Source organism: Triticum aestivum, chromosome 5D (genome assembly GCF_018294505.1).
Source record: "Triticum aestivum cultivar Chinese Spring chromosome 5D, IWGSC CS RefSeq v2.1, whole genome shotgun sequence".
Lineage (NCBI taxonomy): Eukaryota > Viridiplantae > Streptophyta > Magnoliopsida > Poales > Poaceae > Triticum > Triticum aestivum.
Window position 1 is genome coordinate 272,009,389 of NC_057808.1, and position 22,660 is coordinate 272,032,048.

At 45.9% G+C, this 22,660-nt stretch overlaps 1 protein-coding gene across 1 annotated transcript; it reads left to right on the top strand.

The window, feature by feature from the left end:
• The first annotated feature begins 2,608 nt into the window (after positions 1 to 2,608).
• LOC123120831 (FRIGIDA-like protein 3) lies at positions 2,609 to 7,201 on the top strand. Its single transcript, XM_044540817.1, has 4 exons — positions 2,609 to 2,894; positions 3,269 to 4,315; positions 5,355 to 5,524; positions 6,569 to 7,201. The coding sequence occupies exons 2-4, from the start codon at positions 3,280 to 3,282 to the stop codon at positions 6,980 to 6,982; spliced, it is 1,620 nt and encodes a 539-aa protein (XP_044396752.1). The 5' UTR covers positions 2,609 to 2,894; positions 3,269 to 3,279; the 3' UTR covers positions 6,983 to 7,201.
• The last annotated feature ends 15,459 nt before the right edge of the window (positions 7,202 to 22,660 follow it).

The window sequence follows — 22,660 nt, forward strand, 5'->3', positions numbered from 1 at the left end:
CACACATGTATCAGAGTTTCCTATCAATACAATTCTAGCATGGACAATAAACGATTATCATGAACAAGGAAATATAATAATAACCAATTTATTATTGCCTCTAGGGCATATTTCCAACAGAAGCAGGGGCAACAAGGACAAGGTGGGGGTCACTGATGGATCACTAACCAACCTATACTAAGCAGTTTAGGATAAGCAGGTAGGTAACAATAAGCAGGTTACAAAAGCAGGCTATGCATCAGAATAGGAGCAATCAATAACAGTAGCAAAATCTAATGCAAGCATGAGAGAATGGAATGGGCGATACCGGGATGATCAAAGGCGGGGGGGGCTTGCCTGGAAGCTCCGCTGAAAGGGAAGAAGGGTCGTCGTCGACGTAGTCGATCACAGCAGCATCGACAGCGGTCTCGGGGTCTACCGGAGGGAAGAGGGGGAAGAAACAATAAATACATAGCAGGCAAGTGCATAACAGGACAATAGACAGAGCTAGACGTGTTCTAACGCGGTGCTACACGCTACCGGCGAAGGGGGGGACATCCGGGAATGTTTGCCGAAGTTTGGCATTTTCGGACAGATAAAATGGGGGAAAAGGTTGCATGTTTTCTATGCTAGGGATGTGTGGCGGACGAACGGACCGCGTATTCGGATTCGTCTCGTCGTTCTCAGCAACTTTCATGTATAAAACTTTTTCATCCGAGTTACGGTTTATTTTCTAAGATTTTTCAAAGATTTAAACAATATTCTAAAATTATTATTAATTCGAATTTAAATAACAAATTGCTACGTGTACCCAGCTCTGCATACACAAAAGTGTACCAGAGGCTGATAGATGGGCCAGGGGGTCCCAGTTGACCAGTCAACATTTGAGTGGTCAACAGGGGGTGGGGCCCCCTATCATAGGCTGTTTCATCAACTAACTAGTTAATTTAGTCTAACTAGCTTATTAGGCTAATAAATTTTAATTAATCAAGTTAATTAACCATTTAACTAATTAATTAATTATTTTTATTAATATAACTTTTTACATTTTTAAGTAAACAGGGGCGTGGGCCCCATCCGCCATAGGTCCAGAGCCTTAGCGGGGCGGGTGTAGCGGGCTATCGGGCAGAGCGGGGCGGAGGCGAGGCCAGCTCGAGGGCAGTCAGCGGCGACCTCAGCTGAGCATGCCGGCGCAGAAGGGGCCTCGGTGAGGGGCGGCGAACGGCGCCGGCAGCGGACCGGTGCAGGGCAGCGACGGCACAGTGGCTGGGCGAGTGCGGCAGCAGGAGGAAGCGAGGCGACGCACGCAGTTGCAGGAGGAGCCGCAGGCAGCAGCAATAGGCGGCGGCTGGGGCAGCAAGGCAGCAGCGCGGTAGGCAGCAGGCGGGCGTCGGCGGCCAAGGCGGGAGGGGCCACGGTGGCGGTGGTGGTGGCCGCGAGCGGGCGAAGCAGGGGAGGCGAGCCACGGGCGCGGGCGGTGCGACGGGTGCGCGGTCAGGGCACGGCGAACACGCGCTCATCGCGAGCGCGGGCGCAAGACGGAGAGGGCACGGTGATGGCGTTTGGTCGACGCCGACGCGGAACGAGAAGGAAAGGAGGGCTCACCCCCGTTGCAGGGGTACGACGACGAAGGCATGATCGCGCCGGTGGGGAGGAGGACCGGGACGGTTCGACGACGGGTGACGGTGCAGCGTCGGGGAGGCGAGGCGCCAGATCGGGACGAGGCAATGGCGTCCGAGGCGTCGCGGCGAGGGGGGCTTCGGGAGGAGGGCGAGGCTCCCGGCAAGGTGGCGCCGGCGGAAGGGCGGCGGCGGGGGCACCGGGGCGATGGCGCCGAGGACAAGATCGGGCTCGATCCCGATCCAATCGAGAGGAGGGGAGCGAGAGGAAGACGTGGGGGGAGTGGGGCGATTTGTCCAGATATTTTCGGTGCGTGGGGGGATAAGGGAGAGGGAGAGGTGGGCCGGCCAGGTGGTCTGGTGGTCCAGCTGGGCCACGGCCCAGTGGGGAAGGGGCTTCTCTCTTTTACTATTTTTTTGTTGCCTTCTCCTTTTCTTTTATTTACTTTTTCCTTTTGATTAAATTTTGAATTTGAAATGGAATGTGATTGAATCATCGCGAGGTTAACAACAATAACTGTGGTGATGTGGCATCATTAGCATGGGATTACTGTAGCATAATTATCTGAGCGTTACAGGTGGGTAGGTAGGCGGCGCCGGGATCGAGATGGCGGCGGAAGGCGTGCAAGATGGGAGGGGGCGAATTTGGACGTGCAAGATGCCTTTTCGCTTGACAGTGGTGGCCCAGGCGTGGTTTTTCCTTTCGCCGGAGCCCACAAGCGCCCCCCAGTGCGCTGGGTTTGACTTGGGATCGCCGGGTCAAAATATGGGTCGAGCCAGCGAATTTCGGCGTCCTGAAGGCACAACTGGATTTTTTCTCGGTGCCGGCGCTAAAAAACTCACCCTGTGGGACCTGTTGGGCCGCGAGTGGAGATGCTCTCAATTCAGCCGAGTCCGCACTGCTCACATGTGGCAAAACCCCACGTCGCAGGAGAAAAAAAATAAAAAAATGATGCATCCTACCAGAAACGCCCTATATAACGTACCGCTCCCCAGTCGACACTGGTTGCTCGCTCCAGTCACTACCAGCTAGGCCCCATGCCTTTCCCCGCGCACTGGTTGCTGCCCTCTCCTCCGCCTCCCACCGCCTAGTTCTCCTCGTCTCCATCCCCATCCCCCAAAAAGCAACACTCCACGCGACCTCACCTAGGGTTTGCTCTCCTTTCCTCCCCCGTCCTGCTCTTCCCCAATCCGCCTTCCCCCCTCGATCTCCTCCCCCAGCCGCCGTAGGCGGAGGCGGGGGCGGGGGCGAGCAGCGACGACAAGCTCGTCCAACGCCTGCCCGCCTCGGCGAAAGTAAGTGCCCACTTTCTTCTCCCTAGTCTCAGATCTAGACGTCTGGGGTGCCATTTTCTACTCGATTGCTTGGTGCGATAGCGGCGGGGGTAGGTAGCCCTTGATTGTTTGGCCCAACGAGTCATCCATGCTCCGCCGGCCGAGGGAAGACGGTTCCCGCTTCCTTGTTCTCTTTTCTTGTATGTAGTAGAGCACTAGAAGCCGAATTGATGCCTAGCTATGCTTTGCTGTCCTTGCTAACAAAGTTGCGTGTGAGATAATTGATTCAATTCGAGAGAAACATGTGAAATTTAAGCTTTTGTCATTTGTTGCTTCGATTTGTGCGCTGTTTGGATGAAGTATGTTAACTGATTGTGTTGTTGCCTTCTATGCAGAGTCTGTCACCATGTCTGACATGGAGTCCGTGGCTACCCTCATGGAGTCGACAAGCTTGAAGATACAGCAGCTTCAGCGAGCATTTGCTGAGCTTGAGAGCCAGAGCGCTGTTACCATGAACTTTAAGTGGAAGCAACTCGAGGACCATTTCCGTGGCCTTGAGCAGTCGCTCAAGAAAAAGTTTGATGAGTTGAAAAAGCAGGAGAAGGAGTTCCAGGAGACCGTCGCAAAATCGGAGAAGATGCTGGAGCAGCAGGAGGCTGTTGTGGTGGCTAAGGAGCTGACTTCTCTGGAAAGGCTGCAGGAGAAAAGAGATGCTGCATTAGCTATGATCTTTGGCAAGTCCAAGTTGTCGCTAAACACTAATTATATCACCCCAATGAATAAGCCACAGAGTAATTATACTGTGGGTACTCTTGATGTGAAGTGGCCGAAGCATTCTCCCGAAGGAAATGCACGCACGCAAGATGGCAATGCTGCTGTGAAGCCTCGTTCTGAACTTGCCATTCTCTGCGAGGAGATGAATGTTAAAGGGCTTCATAAGTTCATATCTGACAACAGAAAGAACTTGACGTCTATCCGTGAGGAAATCCCGAGTGCACTTAAGGGAGCATCGCAACCATATGTCCTGGTGTTGGATTCCTTGGAGGACTTTTATTCTGGAGATAATCTGGTGTTGGATGGGAAAAAGGATGGAGACCTTCTGGGTGTAAGAAGGACGTGCCTTATGTTGATGGAGTCTCTTGTACAGCTGCAAGCTGATGATATAACTGGCTTGTTGTCTGAGGGGCAAATGTTTGCAACAAATGTGAAAGATCGGGCGAAAAAGATTGCGTTTGAGTGGAAGTCCAAGTTGGACAGTCTTGACATTGATGCTAGCAATGGAAACTGCCTGGAAGCACATGCATTTCTTCAACTGCTTGCTACCTTTGGTATTTTTTCTGAATTTAATGAAGATGAACTTTGCAAACTTCTTCCTTCTGTCAGTCGACGTCGTCAAACACCTGAGCTTTGCCGACTGCTTGGGTTGTCACAGAAGATGCCAGGTCAGTACAATGATGAACTAATCATGCATCTACCTCCAGTAAACATTGTTTATGATGATGAGTTGATGATAATATTTTGTCATGCCAGTTCGAATGCTAATTTAATGTTGTTTTCACTTGGATAAATCTTAGTTTTCCAGCTTGTGTGTAACATATTTGCTGGTCACTGAGTTCACCGAACATATGTGCAAACTCAAAAGCATAATGGTTTCTTTGTACTACCACCTCCAGAAGTTCTTTCAGATTCCCTTGATAGTTTTGCTGTTAAAACTTACAGGCAATGCACATTAGCTACATCTTAACCCATTAGGCTTCCTTTGGTTGTAGGAATTTTAGCCCTCGTTTGGTTCATAGGATAGGATTATCATAGGAATAGAAAACTTGTAGGAAATGAGATGACATGTATCTCAAATCCTATGAGTAGGAATAGAAAAGAGATATCATTTGGTCCACAATTCCACATCATAGGAAATTTTTCATTGAGTCTAGGATCATGTTTATTTTCCTTTGAAATGTGGAGGATAGGAACCAATCCTATGCAGGAATAGGAATCTATTCCTATAAACCAAAGGGCTCTATAGGAAAAATTCCTATAAGAATCCTATCCTATAGAATTCCTATGAAATTCCGCCAAACTGAATAGGAATAGGAATCCATTCCTACAAACCTAAGGGCTCCAATAAGAGGCCTTAGTCTTTTCGTTGCTTGCACTATTGCTTGTAAAGCATGTCCATTGTTGTCTAGCCAGCTGTTACTGTGTTCTACTTATTCTTGAATATTTGGATCTGAAAAATTACTCTCTGTAATTTCTATTCTATTTAGTCTGATGTGTGGTTGTGGTGTATATGTTGCTTAGTACCACACTATGTTGCATCTGTTTGATACGATCAGCATTTGTTTGTCTTTCCCTCTGAGCCCTTGTCTTAATTGTTCATTTTCTTAGGGATTTTGTATGTCACTTATGCTATTTGCCTTTTCTCATTCATGATGATTTTTTCTTGACAATAATTGATTCACTTTTGGTGTTTCTTGAGGACAGGTGTCATTGGAGTTCTGGTGGATAGTGCAAGACCAATTGATGCAATTAACTTGGCCTATGCGTTTGGGCTCACTGAACAGTTTGAGCCAGTGCAATTGCTGAAAGCATATCTGAGGGAGGCCAAGAAGGTGTCACATGCCAAGAATGGAAAAATGTCTCCTGGAGCACAGGTGTGCTTCTAGCTATTTCAGCAAAAGCAAATGATGTTTATCATGCTATTTTTTTGCTGCAAGAATACAATAAACTGTACCTGCACTTCCACCAAATCACCAATTACTGAAGTGGACACCAGTTGTTTCTTTTGAAGTTTGATTAACCATTCTGCTATCTAACCAAAGTTGCTCACCCATCATGCTATGTTACTCAGGATATTTTTAAATAGCTGTGCTACGCAGATACCGTCACTTAATTTGTAACGGAAGGGCTTTGTTTTCATCTTGCTTAATTGTTCTATGATGAGACTAAGCCACTTGCACTTTTGGCTTTATTAGAGATCTAATTACTATTACCAGACATCTGTTACTAACTACCTTCTATGATTCAGTGTCAAGGAGAGCTCCTTGACTGTTTGCATCAAGTGATTTCAAGTTTTAGTGGTGTAGTGGTTCAAAATTCTATTATTGTTTACTTATAGTAGTCCTTAGATAGATCAGTATTGGATTTGATGACGCACTGAGGTGAAAATTGCCCGTTCACCTGATGTCAGGAGCTTGAGGTAGGTTGTGGAGAAGTAGAATAATAGAGGGATATCTTAGCTTGCAAGCAATATAAAGTTAGTTGCCTCTTGCTTTTCGCTGTTTGGCGCTGAATAATATACAAACTTTTCGCTGTTAGGCTTCTATGGTTCAGATTGTCAGGGAGCTCCTCGACTGTTTGCATCCTGTGATTTTAAGTTATTAGTGGTGTAGTGGTTCGAAACTTAATTAATACTTTACTTGAAGTAGTCCTTAAATAGATCAATATTGGATTTGATGATGCACAGAGGTGAAATTATCCATTCACCTGATGTCAGGAGGGATATCTTAAGCAATATAAAGTTAGTTGCCTGTTGCTTTTCGCTGTTTGGCGCTGAATATTATATATAAACTTTCTAGAGTAGTTGGGTTGCCTTGCCCATTGGCTTTTTCATGTCGGCATATGTGTGTAAGCATGTTATCTGCATCTATCTAGTACACTTGATACAATCTGTTGGATAACAGCCATTCCCTTTTCAGAATGAGATGAATGAGCGTGAGCTGTCTGCACTGAAAGCTGTGATCAAGTGCATCGAGGAGCACAAACTGGAGGAGCAATATCCGGTGGATCCACTTCAGAAAAGGGTGATTCAGCTGGAGAAGGCCAAGGCAGACAAGAGGAGGGCTGTCGAAGCCGCCAAGCCACAGTCGAAGAGGCCACGTGCCAACGGATCGCTCTATGCACCCCGTGTCACCAGCTTCCCTGAGAAGAGCTTCTACCAGGCAACACCAGAGAGGCACCCATACCCTTATGAAAGGCAGTTTGTGTACGGCGCCGAGGCCCACCACCACCCTACGATGATGAATGCGGCTCCCTACACCATCTCACCCGCCCACACGCCGTACTACGGTAATGGCTACCCGGTGCAGTACCAGGTACCTTATATCCACTAATGGGGGAGAGCTACAATGGCTCTTTCCTAACACTATCCCTAGCTTTTAACCTTCCGCTGTTGTTGTAGTTGTACCAAGTCATCTAGCTAGTTTGCCTAGCTGAAAATAGTTGGACCACTCGCTTGTGTGTGTGCTATGAGTGGCTATTGTGAGAATCTGTTAATTTTATGTCACGACTTATGACATAATTTACTTCTAGTGTCTAGTTGTTTTAATCCACGTATCTTCTACGTACGCTGATATATGCTTTGTCTATACGACGACGAGTCTGCCTGTTGGTCGTGGTTGCAACCAACGCGGAGCTCATCTTTACTGTTCTTTCGTCATCGCGGTGCTTCATCCATGGAGGTCAGGTAACCGAACCACGTCGCGGTATGTGATCAGTTTTGGAGAGGCAGGTGACTAAGCATAGCGGTGGGCTTGCTGTCAATGAATTGCAATGTTTACACGGTACCAGCTGAAAGCCCAGCCTACGACTGTACTTGCTACAAACGCCACATAAGAGAAGTGATTTCTGTTGAAAGTTCGAGCCCTTCTGCTTACTCGCTCCGTTGAGGGACATTACAAATAGTCTTCCAACACAAGGATACGGCAGTGCTCTTGGTGACGGTGTCCCCGATCAGGGGCCTGCGCGAAGCCATAGTCACAACGATAGTCAGCAAAGAACATTATCGTGTGGTTTATGCGGGTTTTTTAAACCTATGCGGGCTTAAACCCTTGCTCACAGGAGAGAGGGATTGCAGCACCTGAACATTTTGAAATTTGTGTTTTTAAGTTTCAAAAAATTGTGAAATTTTTCTCGGGGATACATATGCACATTCCGAATACCTGTTGTAAGTTTCGGTAGAAATCTCGTTTCCTTAGATTTATACTAGAGCCACGATGATTTAGTCTCAAGCTAAACAAAAGGCAAGGGTTTGTTTTGGGCTATAGAAAAAAAACAAAATTCTGACGGTATATAGGAGAAAATGGATGCCATTTATGTCAGAAATTTCTCCTTTTTGTATTTCTCAAAATACAAAGTATTTTTTTTCCAGCTTTTTACCGAGTCTTAGGAATGTGTGTATGTCTTCACGTATTTGATTTAAGATTTTTTTAGCAACAGAAGTGTGTTTTTCAAAAATTTCAAATACCAAGGGCAATGGAGCCCGGTAGCTGTATGCACTTTTTGATTGCCATAGCAACGTTTTTAGGCCTGTTGGCCCAAACGTTTAGATTCAATCGACTGATTTCTTATTCTTGGAAAATCGGTCGGGTCGCTCGTGCGCCACATCGTCTTGTGGTCCTGAGACACCTCTCAAATCCTCTTCTTTCAGATCGAGCCCATTCCCTTTCTCTCTTCTCACGCACTTCTCTGTACAAGATGCGGCGGGGCTGCCGGCTTCTGTGACCAAAACCCCGCCGTCCCCGGTCTCCCCTTCCCTCCCCATAGCCTGGCCTTCCTCTTCTCTGTTGAATCGACCGCCGCCGCCGCTGTGGAGACGCTGCATCGCGATGCAGCATCCATGGCTGAGATTGGGGGGAAGATTGGCGGCGGTGTTGCAATGGAGCATCCATGGCGCTGCTCGCCGGCGACGGTGCTGCAATGCAACATCCATGGCGATGCTCAACGGCGCCGGTGCTTCAATGGAGCATTGTTGGGACATTGGTGTTGCGATGAAGCATCATCGGAGCCGCCAGTGCTTCAATGGAGCATCATCAGGTGCCGCCGGTGTTGCGATGAAGTGTCATTGAGCCGCTGGTGTATCAGTGGAGCATCACCGGATCGTGTGGGTGCTTCAGTGGAGCATCGCTGTGACCGGGAATTGATACTTTGGTGACGTGCGCTGCTGCTCCGACGAGTGAGGAGGAAGATGCGCATTGCTAGCCAGAGGAGGAAGAAGCAGTGCGATGCGAGCAGGCGATCGAACAATCAAGCAGAGTACATCGGACTTTTCTAAAATCAACCAGCAGATTTGTAGCAGCCGCCAATTTTTAGGCTGTTTTAGGCCAGGAGGACGTGGTCTGTTCGCCACTCGCATGATTGTAGGGCATTGTGTATGAGCTCGGACCGTGGGATGACACGGTCGATAGTGGAGCACATGGCATGACATGTTTGTTTTCCAATAGAATGGAGAGAAGAAGAAACATGAGAAAAGATGCAAGTTGTTCGCAGCGCAAAATCTCACTCCACACACTCTCTCTTGCTCGTTCATAGCTTAAGGATAACAATTGCCATCAGAGCCTCATTTCGGTGGCCAAGTCGAGCGACGGTGGGCAGCAATGGAATGTCGCATGCGGCTCCAACATACCACCGCTGCAGGAGCGACACTCGCCGAGCCCTGGGCGCAACATGCCATGGCGTGGTGACGACGATAGGATCTTGATGCAGCAGGTCGTGCGCGAGCCGGCAGCGGTGACACCAACCTCACCTTCCTGATGCTCACCCGCTCGAACTATTCTACCCGAGTGTTGGTGATGATGGTGAACACGCAGGCTGCAGTTCTATGGGATGTCATCGAGGACGACACCGTGCCTCACAAGGACGACCCGCAAGCCGTGGCGGTGCTAATACGCTTCACTCCGTTGAAGAGGCACAACATGCTCGCTCGGAAGACGTGCGCCAATGACGTGTGGGCTGCAATCTAGAACCATCACCTCGCCAGTGACCACGTGCGTGTGGCGAACGCGCAATGTCTTCGGGCAGAATTTGAGACGCTCTCATTCAAGGATGATGAGTGGATCAACAACTTCGCGCTGCCTGAGTCATGGGCTTCCTCACTAACGAGGATGAAAGGATCGATACGGTCGACTGGGGGGGGGGGGGGTGAATAGGAGACTACAAATTTTAATTGTTCTTGTCAATTTTAAGGTTTAACGGATAAATAGGGTTCACTAGATATGCAACTAGGTGAACACAACCTATATGACAAGCAAGCTAAGAGCCAAATATGCTAGACAACAATCTAATTAGCAAGCCAACAAGCATACAAGACAAAGTAAAGTGCAGGAAAGGATTAACCACAAGTGGGGCGAGGACGCGGATTTTATCCCGAAGTTCACTCTTCCTTGGGGAAGAGCTACTCTCCGTTTAGAGCGGTGCCGGAGTCAAGGCTTGCGGAACGCCACGAAGGCTCATCGTATTCTCTTTCGAGTCACCCCCAACGGATGAGTCTCGAATCACACGGGGTTGGTCTTGAAGGCGACCACCACACCTTTACAAACTTCTCCGGAGCACACCACAAGCAAGGAAGCTTCCAGAGGAACCTCTAACCGCCTAGGAGCCCAAGCTCCAAGAGTAACGAGTCAATGGGGAAGAAATGTTGCGAGGAACGCGATTTGGTTTGGTCAAGATGTAGATCGGGTCTTGTTCTCCCAATCCCCAAAGTTTTAACAAGTTTGGGTGGAAGGATTGAGAGTATTGAGCAAAATAGAGTGTAGCAATGGTGGAGCTCAACAAGACATTAGGGTTAGGGATGAAGGAGGAAGAAGGGGGGGGGGGTATTTATAGTGTTCTTGCCCAGCTGGCCGTTCCCGTTGGACCCCGTGCGCACGTGCTAAGTCAGCCCCGTGCGCACGGGGTACTCAGAGACATACGCACCACCCCGTGCGCACGGGGGTCAAAAGACCCCGTGCGCACGGGGTACTCAGAGAGTTTTACGAGGCACCCCGTGCGCACGGGGTCAAACGACCCCGTGCGCACGGGGTTGAAGGAAATATGCCCTAGAGGCAATAATAAAGTTATTATTTATATTTCCTTATATCATGATAAATGTTTATTATTCATGCTAGAATTGTATTAACCAGAAACTTAGTACATGTGTGAATACATAGACAAACAGAGTGTCCCTAGTATGCCTCTACTTGACTAGCTCGTTAATCAAAGATGATTAAGTTGCCTAACCATAGACATGTGTTGTCATTTGATGAACGGGATCACATCATTAGAGAATGATGTGATGGACAAGACCCATCCGTTAGCTTAGCATAATGATCGTTTAGTTTTGTTGCTATTGCTTTCTTCATGACTTATACATGTTCCTCTAACTATGAGATTATGTAACTCCCGAATACTGGAGGAACACCTTGTGTGCTATCAAACGTCACAACGTAACTGGGTGATTATAAAGATGCTCTATAGATGTCTCTGAAGGTGTTTGTTGAGTTGGCATAGATCAAGATTAGGATTTGTCACTCTGTGTATCGGAGAGGTATCTCTAGGTCCTCTCGGTAATGCACATCACTATAAGCCTTGCAAGCAATGTGACTAATGAGTTAGTTTTGGGATGATGCATTACGGAACAAGTAAGAGACTTGCCGGTAATGAGATTGAACTAGGTATGATGATACCGACGATCGAATCTCGGGCAAGTAACATACCGATGACAAAGGGAACAACGTATGTTGTTATGTGGTTTGACCGATAAAGATCTTCGTAGAATATGTATGAGCCAATATGAGCATCCAAGTTCCGCAATTGATTATTGACCGGAGATGTGTCTCGGTCATGTCTACATAGTTCTCGAACCCGTAGGGTCCGCACGCTTAACGTTCGATGACGATTTGTATTATGAGTTATGAGATTTGATGACCGAAGTTTGTTCGGAGTCCCGGATGAGATCACGAACATGACGAGGAGTCTCGAAATGGTCGAGAGGTAAAGATTGATCTATTGGAAGGTTATATTCGGACACCGGAATGGTTCCGGAGTGATTCCGGTATTTTTCGGAGTACCGGGAGGTTACCGGAACCCCCCGGGGAAGTATTGGGCCTTAGTGGGCTTTAGTGGAAAGGAGAGGAGGTCCGCAAGGGGTGGCCGCCCCCCCATGGCATGTCCGAATTGGACTAGGGAGGGGGCGGCGCCCCCCTCTTTCCTTCTCCCTCTCCTCCTCCTTCCCTCTCCCCCCTCTTAGAAAAGGAAGGGGACTCCAACTAGGATTGGGAATCCTAGTTGGACTCCCCCTATGGCGCGCCCTCCTTGGCCGCCGGCCTCCTCTTCCCCTCCTTTATATACGGGGGCAGGGGGCATCCCAAAGCACAACAGACAATCTCTTAGTCGTGTGCGGTGCCCCCTCCACAGTTTAACACCTCGGTCATATCGTCGTAGTGCTTAGGTGAAGCCCTGCGCCAGTAACTTCATCATCACCGTCGCGACGCCGTCATGCTGACGAAACTCTCCCTCGACTTCAACTGGATCAAGAGCTCGAGGGACGTCATCGTGCTGAACGTGTGCTGAACACGGAGGTGCCGTACGTTCGGTACTTGGATCGGTTGGATCATGAAGACGTTCGACTACATCAACCGCGTTGCTAAACGCTTCCGCTTTCGGTCTACGAGGGTGCATGGACACACTCTCCCGTCTCGTTGCTATGCATCTCCTAGATAGATCGCGTGATCGTAGGATTTTTTTTGAATTACTACGTTCCCCAACAGTGGCATCCGAGCCAGGTCTATGCGTAGATGATATATGCACGAGTAGAACACAATGAGTTGTGCGCGATAATAGTCATACTGCTTACCACCAACGTCTTACTTTGATTCGGTGGTATTGTTGGATGAAGCGGCCCGGACCGACATTACATGACCGCGTTCATGAGACTGGTTCTACCGACGTGCTTTGCACACAGGTGGCTAGCGGGTGTCTGTTTCTCCAACTTTAGTTGAATCGAGTTTGACTACGGCCGGTCCTTGTTGAAGGTTAAAACAACACACTTGACAAAAATCATTGTGGTTTTGATGCGTAGGTAAGAACGGTTCTTGCTAGAAGCCCGTAGCAGCCACGTAAGACTTGCAACAACAAAGTAGAGGACATCTAACTTGTTTTTGCAGGGCATATTGTGATGTGGTATGGTCAAGACGTGATGAGATATAAATTGTTGTATGAGATGATCATGTTTTGTAAAAGTTATCGGCAACTGGCAGGAGCCTTATGGTTGTCGCTTTATTGTATGAAATGCAATCACCATGTAATTGCTTTACTTTCTCACTAAGCGGTAGCGATAGTCATAGAGGCAATAGTTGGCGAGACGACAACGATGCTATGATGGAGATCAAGGTGTTAAACCGGTGACGATGGAGATCATGACGGTGCATTGGAGATGGAGATCAAAGGCACAAGATGATGATGGCCATATCATGCCACATATTTTGATTGCATGTGATGTTTATCTTTTATGCATCTTATTTTGCTTAGTTCGGCGGTAGCATTATAAGATGATCCCTCACTAAATTTCAAGGTATAAGTGTTCTCCCTGAGTATGCACCGTTGCTACAGTTCGTCGTGCCAAGACACCACGTGATGATCAGGTGTGATAAGCTCTACGTTCACATACAACGGGTGCAAGCCAGTTTTGCACGCGCAGAATACTCGGGTTAAACTTGACGAGCCTAGCATATGCAGATATGGCCTCGGAACACTGAGGCCGAAAGGTCGAACGTGAATCATATAGTAGATATGATCAACATAGAGATGTTCACCATTTAAAACTACTCCATCTCACGTGATGACCGGACATGGTTTAGTTGATATGGATCACATGATCATTTAGATGACTAGAGGGATGTCTATCTAAGTGGGAGTTCTTAAGTAATATGATTAATTGAACTTTAATTTATCATGAACTTAGTACCTGATAGTTTTTGCATGTCTATGTTGTTGTAGATCAATGGCCCGTGCTACTGTTCCATTGAATTTTAATGCGTTCCTGGAGAAAGCTAAGTTGAAAGATGATGGTAGCAACTACACGGACTGGGTCCGTAACTTGAGGATTATCCTCATTGCTGCACAGAAGAATTACGTCCTGGAAGCACCGCTAGGTGCAAGACCCGCTGCAGGAGCAACTCCGGACGTTATGAACGTCTGGTAGAGCAAAGCTGATGACTACTCAATAGTTCAGTGTGCCATGCTTTACGGCTTAGAATCGGGACTTCAAAGACGTTTTGAACATCATGGAGCATATGAGATGTTCCAGGAGTTGAAGTTAATATTTCAAGCAAATGCCCGAGTTGAGAGATATGAAGTCTCCAACAAGTTCTATAGCTGCAAAATGGAGGAGAATAGTTCTGTCAGTGAACACATACTCAGAATGTCTGGGTACCATAACCACTTGACTCTGCTGGGAGTTAATCTTCCTGATGACAGTGTCATTGACAAGTTCTTCAATCACTGCCACCAAGCTATAAAGGCTTCGTAATGAACTATAATATGCAAGGGGTGGAAAAGACAATTCCCGAGCTCTTCGCAATGCTAAAGGATGCGGAGGTACAAATCAAGAAGGAACATCAAGTGTTGATGGTTAACAAGACCACTAGTTTCAACAAAAAGGGCAAAGGGAAGAAGGGGAACTTCAAGAAGAAGGGCAAGCAAGTTGCTGCTCAAGTGAAAAAGCCCAAGTCTGGACCTAAGGCTGAAAGTGAGTGCTTCTACTGCAAAGGTACTGGTCACTAGAACTGCCCCAAGTATTTGGCGGATAAGAAGGATGGCAAAGTGAAGGTATATTTGATATACATGTTATTAATGTGTACCTTACTAATGCTCGTAGTAGCGCCTGGGTATTTGATACTGGTTCTGTTGCTCATATTTGCAACTCGAAACAGGGGCTACGGATTAAACGAAGATTGACTAAGGACGAGGTGATGATGCGCGTGGGAAATGGTTCCAAAGTCGATGTGATCGCCGTCGGCGCGCTACCTCTACATCTACCGCCGGGATTAGTTTTAGACCTGAATAATTGTTATTTGGTGCCAGCGTTGAGCATGAACATTATATCTGGATCTTGTTTGATGCGAGACGGTTATTCATTTAAATCAGAGAATAATGGCTGTTCTATTTATATGAGTAATATATTTTATGTTCATGCACCCTTGATGAGTGGTCTATTTCTGTTGAACCTTGATTGTAGTGATACACATATTCATAATATTGAAGCCAAAAGATGCAAGGTTAATAATAACAGTGCAACTTATTTGTGGCACTGCCGTTTAGGTCATATTGATGTAAAGCGCGTGAAGAAACTCCATGTTGATGGGCTTTTGGAACCACTTGATACTTGCGAACCATGCCTTATGGGCAAGATGACTAAGACTCCGTTCTCTGGAACAATGGAGCGAGCAACTGACTTATTGGAAATAATACATACCGATGTATGCGGTCCGATGAGTGTTGAGGCTCGCGGCGGGTATCGTTATTTTCTGACCTTCATAGATGATTTGAGCATATATGGGTATATCTACTTAATGAAACATAAGTCTGAAACATTTGAAAAGTTCAAAGAATTTCAGAGTGAAGTGGAAAATCATCGTAACAAGAAAATAAAGTTTCTACGATCTGATCGTGGAGGTGAATATTTAAGTTATGAGTTTGGTCTTCATTTGAAACAATGTGGAATAGTTTCGCAACTTACGCCACCTAGAACACCACAGCGTAATGGTGTGTGCGAACGTCGTAACCGTACTTTATTAGATATGGTGCGATCTATGATGTCTCTTAGTGATTTACCGCTATCGTTTTGGGGTTATGCTTTAGAGACGGCCGCATTCACGTTAAATAGGGCACCATCTAAATCCGTTGAGACGACACCATATGAACTGTGGTTTGGCAAGAAACCGAAGTTGTCGTTTCTTAAAGTTTAGGGGTGCGATGCTTATGTGAAAAAGCTTCAACTTGATAAGCTCGAACCCAAATCGGAGAAATGTGTTTTCATAGGATACCCAAAGGAGACTGTTGGGTACACCTTCTATCACAGATCCGAAGGCAAGATATTCGTTGCTAAGAATGGATCCTTTCTAGAGAAGGAGTCTCTCTCGAAAGAAGTGAGTGGAGGAAAGTAGAACTTGATGAGGTAATTGTACCTTCTCCCGAATTGGAAAGTAGCTCATCACAGAAATCAGTTCCAGTGATGCCTACACCAATTAGTGAGGAAGTTAATGATGATGATCATGAAACTTTGGATCAAGTAACTACCGAACCTCGTAGGTCAACCAGCGTACGTTCCGCACCAGAGTGGTACGGTAATCCTGTTCTGTGCTACCTCTTGAGCACTGCGTTGGTTTTCCCTTGAAGAGGAAAGGGTGATGCAGCAAAGTAGCGTAAGTATTTCCCTCAGTTTTTGAGAACCAAGGTATCAATCCAGTAGGAGGCTACACACGAGTCCCTCACACCTACACAAACAAATAAATCCTCGCAACCAACGCAATAAGGGGTTGTCAATCCCTACACGGTCGCTTACGAGAGTGAGATCTGATAGATATGATAAGATAATATTTTTGGTATTTTTGTGATAAAGATGCAAAGTAAAGAAAGTAATAAAATGGCACTAGAAATAACTTGTTGTCGGGAGATTAATATGATGGAAAATAGACCCGGGGGCCATATGTTTCACTAGTGGCTTCTCTCAAGAGCATAAGTATTTTACGGTGGGTGAACAAATTACCGTTGAGCAATTGACAGAATTGAGCATAGTTATGAGAATATCTAGGTATGATCATGTATATAGGCATCACGTCCGAGACAAGTAGACCGACTCCTGCCTGCATCTACTACTATTACTCCACACATCGACCGCTATCCAGCATGCATCTAGAGTATTAAGTTCATAAGAACAGAGTAACACTTTAAGCAAGATGACATGATGTAGAGGGAAAAAGTCATGCAATATGATAAAACCCCATCTTGTTATCCTCGATGGCAACAATACAATACATGCCTTGCTGCCCCTACTGTCACTGGGAAAGGACACCGCAAGATTGAACCCAAAGCTAAGCACTTCTCCCATTGCAAGAAAGATCAATCTAGTAGGCCAAACCAAACTGATAATTCGAAGAGACTTGCAAAGGTAACCAATCATACATAAAAGAATTCAGAAGATTCAAATATTTTTCATAGATAAACTTGATCATAAACCCACAATTCATCGGTCTCAACAAACACACCGCAAAAGAAGATTACATCGAACAGATCTCCACGAGAGAGGGGGAGAACATTGTATTGAGATCCAAAAAGAGAGAAGAAGCCATCTAGCTAATAACTATGGACCCGAAGGTCTGAGGTAAACTACTCACACTTCATCGGAGAGGCTATGGTGTTGATGTAGAAGCCCTTCGTGATCGATACCCCCTCCGGCGGAGCTCCGGAACAGGCCCCAAGATGGGATCTCACGGGTACAGAAGGTTGCGGCGGTGGAATTAGGTTTTTGGCTCCGTCTCTGGTAGTTTGGGGGTACGTAGGTATATATAGGAGGAAGGAGTACGTCGGTGGAGCAACGTGGGGCCCACGAGGGTGGAGGGTGCGCCCAGGGGGGTAGGCGCGCCCCCCTACCTCGTGGCTTCCTGGTAGCTTTCTTGACGTAGGGTCCAAGTCCTCTGGATCATGTTCGTTCCGAAAATCACGTTCCCGAAGGTTTCATTCCGTTTGGACTCCGTTTGATATTCTTTTTCTGCGAAACTCTGAAATAGGCAAAAAACAGCAATTCTGGGCTGGGCCTCCGGTTAATAGGTTAGTCCCAAAAATAATATAAAAGTGTATAATAAAGCCCAATAATGTCCAAAACAGAAGATAATATAGCATGGAGCAATCAAAAATTATAGATACATTGGCGACGTATCAAGCATCCCCAAGCTTAATTCCTGCTCGTCCTCGAGTAGGTAAATGATAAAAACAGAATTTTTGATGTGGAATGCTACTTGGCATAATTTCAATGTAATTCTTCTTAATTGTGGTATGAATATTCAGATCCGAAAGATTCAACATAAAAGTTCAATATTGACATAAAAATAATAATACTTCAAGCATACTAACTAAGCAATTATGTCCTCTCAAAATAACATGGCCAAAGAAAGTTCATCCCTACAAAATCATATAGTTTAGTCATGCTCCATTTTCGTCACACAAGAATGCTCTCATCATGCACAACCCCGATGACAAGCCAAGCAATTGTTTCATACTTTAGTAATCTCAAACTTTTTCAACCTTCACGCAATACATGAGCGTGAGCCATGGATATAACACTATGGGTGGAATAGAATATAATGATGGGGGTTATGTGGAGTAGACAAAAAAGGAGAAAGTCTCACATCAACGAGGCTAATCAATGAGCTATGGAGATGCCCATCGATTGATGTTAATACAAGGAGTAGGGATTTCCATGCAACTGATGCACTAGAGCTATAAATATATGAAAGCTCAACAAAAGAAACTAAGTGGGTGTGCATCCAACTTGCTTGCTCACGAAGACCTAGGGCACTTGAGGAGGCCCATTGTTGGAATATACAAGCCAAGTTCTATAATGAAAAATTCCCACTAGTATATGAAAGTGACAAAACAAGAGACTCTCTATCATGAAGATTATGGTGCTACTTTGAAGCACAAGTGTGGTAAAAGGATAGTAACATTGTCCCTTCTCTCTTTTTCTCTCATTTTTTGGGCCTTATCTTTTTTATGGCCTCTCTCTCTCTCTCTCTCTCTCTCTCTTTATTCCTCACTTGGGACAATGCTCTAGAAAATGATGATCATCACACTTCTATTTATTTACAACTCAATGATTACAACTCGATACTAGAACAAAGTATGAGTCTATATGAATGCCTCCGGCGGTGTACCGGGATATGCAATGAACCAAGAGTGACATATATGAAAGAATTATGAACGGTGGCTTTGCCACAAATACTATGTCAACTACCTGATCATGCAAAGCAATATGACAATGATGAACGTGTCATGATAAAGGGAACGGTGAAAAGTTGCATGGCAATATATCTCGGAATGGCTATGGAAATGCCATAATAGGTAGGTATGGTGGCTGTTTTGAGGAAGATATAAGGAGGTTTATGTGTGAAAGAGCGTATCATATCACGGGGTTTGGATGCACCGGCGAAGTTTGCACCAACTCTCAATGTGAGAAAGGGCAATGCACGGTACCAAAGAGGCTAGCAATGATGGAAAGGTGAGAGTGCGTATAATCCATGGACTCAACATTAGTCATAAAGAACTCACATACTTATTGCAAAAATCTACAAGTCATCAAAAACCAAGCACTACGCGCATGCTCCTAGGGGGATAGATTGGTAGGAAAAGACCATCGCTCGTCCCCGACCGCTACTCATAAGGAGGACAATCAAAGAACACCTCATGTTTCAAATTTGTTCCATAACGTTTACCATACGTGCATGCTACGGGACTTGCAAACTTCAACACAATCATTTCTCAAATTCACAATTACTCAACTAGCACAACTTTGATATCCCTACCTCCATGTCTCAAAACAATCATCAAGCATCAAACTTCTCTTAGTATTCAAAACACTCATAAGAAAGTTTTACTAATCTTGAATACCTAGCATATTAGGATTATTTAAGCAAATTACCATGCTATTTAAGACTCTCAAAATAATCTAAGTGAAGCATGAGAGATCAATAGTTTCTATAAAACAAATCCACCACCGTGCTCTAAAAGATATAAGTGAAGTACTAGAGCAAAAACTATATAACTCAAAAGAGTATTGTAATAATTTCCGAATCATGTGTGTCTCTCTCAAAAGGTGTGTACAGCAAAGATGATTGTGGTAAACTAAAAAGAAAAGACTCAAATCATACAAGACGCTCCAAGCAAAACACATATCATGTGGTGAATAAAAATATAGCTCCAAGTAAAGTTACCGATGGAAGTAGACGAAAGAGGGGATGCCTTCCGGGACATCCCCAAGCTTTGGCTTTTTGGTGTCCTTAGATTATCTTGGGGGTGCCATGGGCATCCCCAAGCTTAGGCTCTTTCCACTCCTTGTTCCATAATCCATCAAATCTTTCACCCAAAACTTGAAAACTTCACAACACAAAACTCAGCAGAAAATCTCGTGAGCTCCGTTAGCGAAAGAGAACAAAAGACCACTTCAAGGTACTGTAATGAACTCATTCTTTATTTATATGGGTGTTAAACCTACTGTATTCCAACTTCTATATGGTTTATAAACTATTTTACTAGCCATAGATTCATCAAAATAAGCAAACGACACACGAAAAACAGAATCTGTCAAAAACAGAACAGTCTGTAGTAATCTGTAACTAACGCAAACTTCTGGAACTCCAAAAAATCAGCCAAAATAGGAAGACCTAGAAAATTTGTTTATTGATCAGAAGCAATTGGAATCAATATTTTATCACGTTCTGGTGATTTTTAACAATTATTTTCGTGAACAGAAAGTTTCTAGAATTTTCTGCAAGATCAAATAACTATCATCCAAGAAGATCCTATAGGTTTAACTTGGCACAAACACTAATTAAAACATAAAAACACATCTAACCATAGGCTAGAACAAATATTTATTCCTAAACAGAAGCAAAAAGCAAAAAAACTGAAAATAAAATTGGGTTGCCTCCCAACAAGCGCTATCGTTTAACGCCCCTAGCTATGTATAATAGCAAGGATAGATCTAGGTATTGCCATCTTTGGTAGGCAATCCATAAGTGGCTCTCATAATAGATTCATATGGTAATTTTATTTTCTTCCTAGGGAAGTGTTCCATGCCTTTCTGTGACGCCCCCGATTTGACCGTACACTAATCATGCACGCAAATGTGTACGATCAAGATCAGGGACTCACGGGAAGATATCACAACACAACTCTAAAACATAAATAAGTCATACAAGCATCATAATACAAGCCAGGGGCCTCGAGGGCTCGAATACAAGTGCTCGATCACAGACGAGTCAACGGAAGCAATAATATCTGAGTACAGACATAAGTTAAACAAGTTTGCCTTAAGAAGGCTAGCACAAACTGGGATACAGATCGAACGAGGCGCAGACCTCCTGCCTGGGATCCTCCGAACTACTCCTGGTCGTCGTCAGCAGGCTGCACGTAGTAGTAGGCTCCTCCAGTGCCGTAGGAGTCGTCGTCGACAGTGGCGTCTGGCTCCTGGACTCCAACATCTGGTTGCGACAACCAGGTAGAAAGGAAAGGGGGAAAAGAGGGAGAGAAGCAACTGTGAGTACTCATCCAAAGTACTCGCAAGCAAGGAGCTACACTACATATGCATGGGTATATGTGTAAAGGGCCATATCAGTGGACTGTACTGCAGAATGCCAGAATAAGAGGGGGATAGCTAATCCTGTCGAAGACTATGCTTCTGGCCATCTCCATCTTGCAGCATGTAGAAGAGAGTAGATTGAAGTCCTCCAAGTAGCATCGCATAGCATAATCCTACCCGGCGATCCCCTCCTCGCCGCCCTGTTAGAGAGCGATCACCGGGTTGTATCTGGCACTTGGAAGGGTGTATTTTATTAAGTATCCGGTTCAAGTTGTCATAAGGTCAAGGTACAACTCCGGGTCGTCCTTTTACCGAGGGACACGGCTATTCAAATAGATAAACTTCCCTGCAGGGGTGCACCACATAACCCAACACGCTCGATCCCATTTGGCCGGACACACTTTTCTGGGTCATGCCCGGCCTCGGAAGATCAACACGTCGCAGCCCCACCTAGGCTCAATAGAGAGGTCAGCACGCCGGTCTAAATCCTATGGCGCAGGGGTCTGGATCCATCGCCCATTGCACACCTGCACGTTGCGTACGCGGCCGGAAGCAGACCTAGCCTAGTGGCGTTCCAGTCCAATCCGGCGCGCGCCACGCGGTCGCTGACGTCACGAAGGCTTCGGCTGATACCACGACGTCGAGTGCCCATAACTATTCCCGCGTAGCTGGTTAGTCCGTATAGACCAAATGGCCAGACTCAGATCAAATACCAAGAACTCGTTAAGCGTGTTATTTTGAAGTAACCGCGGACGCCGTCCAGGGCCAGGCCCACCTCTCACCTAGGCGGTCTCAACCTGCCCTGTCGCTCCGCCACAAAGATCCACTTGCGGGTACTCCTACGAGCCGACCCGACTTTAGTCACCACATGTGTCATGTATAGAGTACATAAGTATATACCCGTGATCACCGCCCAAGTGATCACGGCCCGATAGTATAGCACAGCAGACGGCCAAGAATGTACGGCCACTGATGGATAACTAGCATCCTATACTAAGCATGTAGGATTGCAGGTAAAGGTAACAACAGTAGTAGCAAGTACAGGCTATGCATCAGGATAGGATAAACGGAAAGCAGTAACATGCTACACTACTCTAATGCAAGCAGTATAGAGAAGAATAGGCGATATCTGGTGATCAAGGGGGGGGCTTGCCTCGTTGCTCCGGCAAGTAGGAGGGGTCGTCAACTCCATAGTCGAACTGGGCAGTAGCAGCGTCGGTATCGATGTCTAGCGAGAGAAGAGGGGGAAGAAACAATAAATATAATGCAAACATATGCATGACGATGCATGACATGACAATGAGCGTTGTTAGGGGGGGCAATCGCGGTAGTAGGTGATACCGGCGAAAGGGGGAAACATCCGGGAAAGTATTCCCGATGTTTCGCGTTTTCGGACAGATGAACCGGAGGGGGAAAGTTGCGTGTTCGATAGGTTAGGGAGGTGTGGCGGACGAACGGGCTACGTATCCGGATTCGTCTCGTCGTTCTGAGCAACTTTCATGTACAAAGTATTTCCATCCGAGTTACGGATTCAAAGATATGATTTTCAAAAAATTTATTAATTTCTGGAATTTAATAATTTATTTAATTTAATTCGAAATTTGGATTTATGACATTAGCATGATGTCATGCTGACATCAGCAGTCAACAGGGGTGTTGACTGGTCAACTGACGTGTGGGT

What these genes read in the sequence shown, in the direction of transcription:
- LOC123120831 (XM_044540817.1), top strand. Translation starts at nt 3,280, where the DNA reads ATGTCTGACATGGAGTCCGTGGCTACCCTCATGGAGTCGACAAGCTTG. An exon ending in GTTGTCACAGAAGATGCCAG is followed by an intron (nt 4,316 to 5,354) that starts GTCAGTACAATG and finishes TCTTGAGGACAG; the next exon opens with GTGTCATTGGAGTTCTGGTG. An exon ending in AAATGTCTCCTGGAGCACAG is followed by an intron (nt 5,525 to 6,568) that starts GTGTGCTTCTAG and finishes TTCCCTTTTCAG; the next exon opens with AATGAGATGAATGAGCGTGA.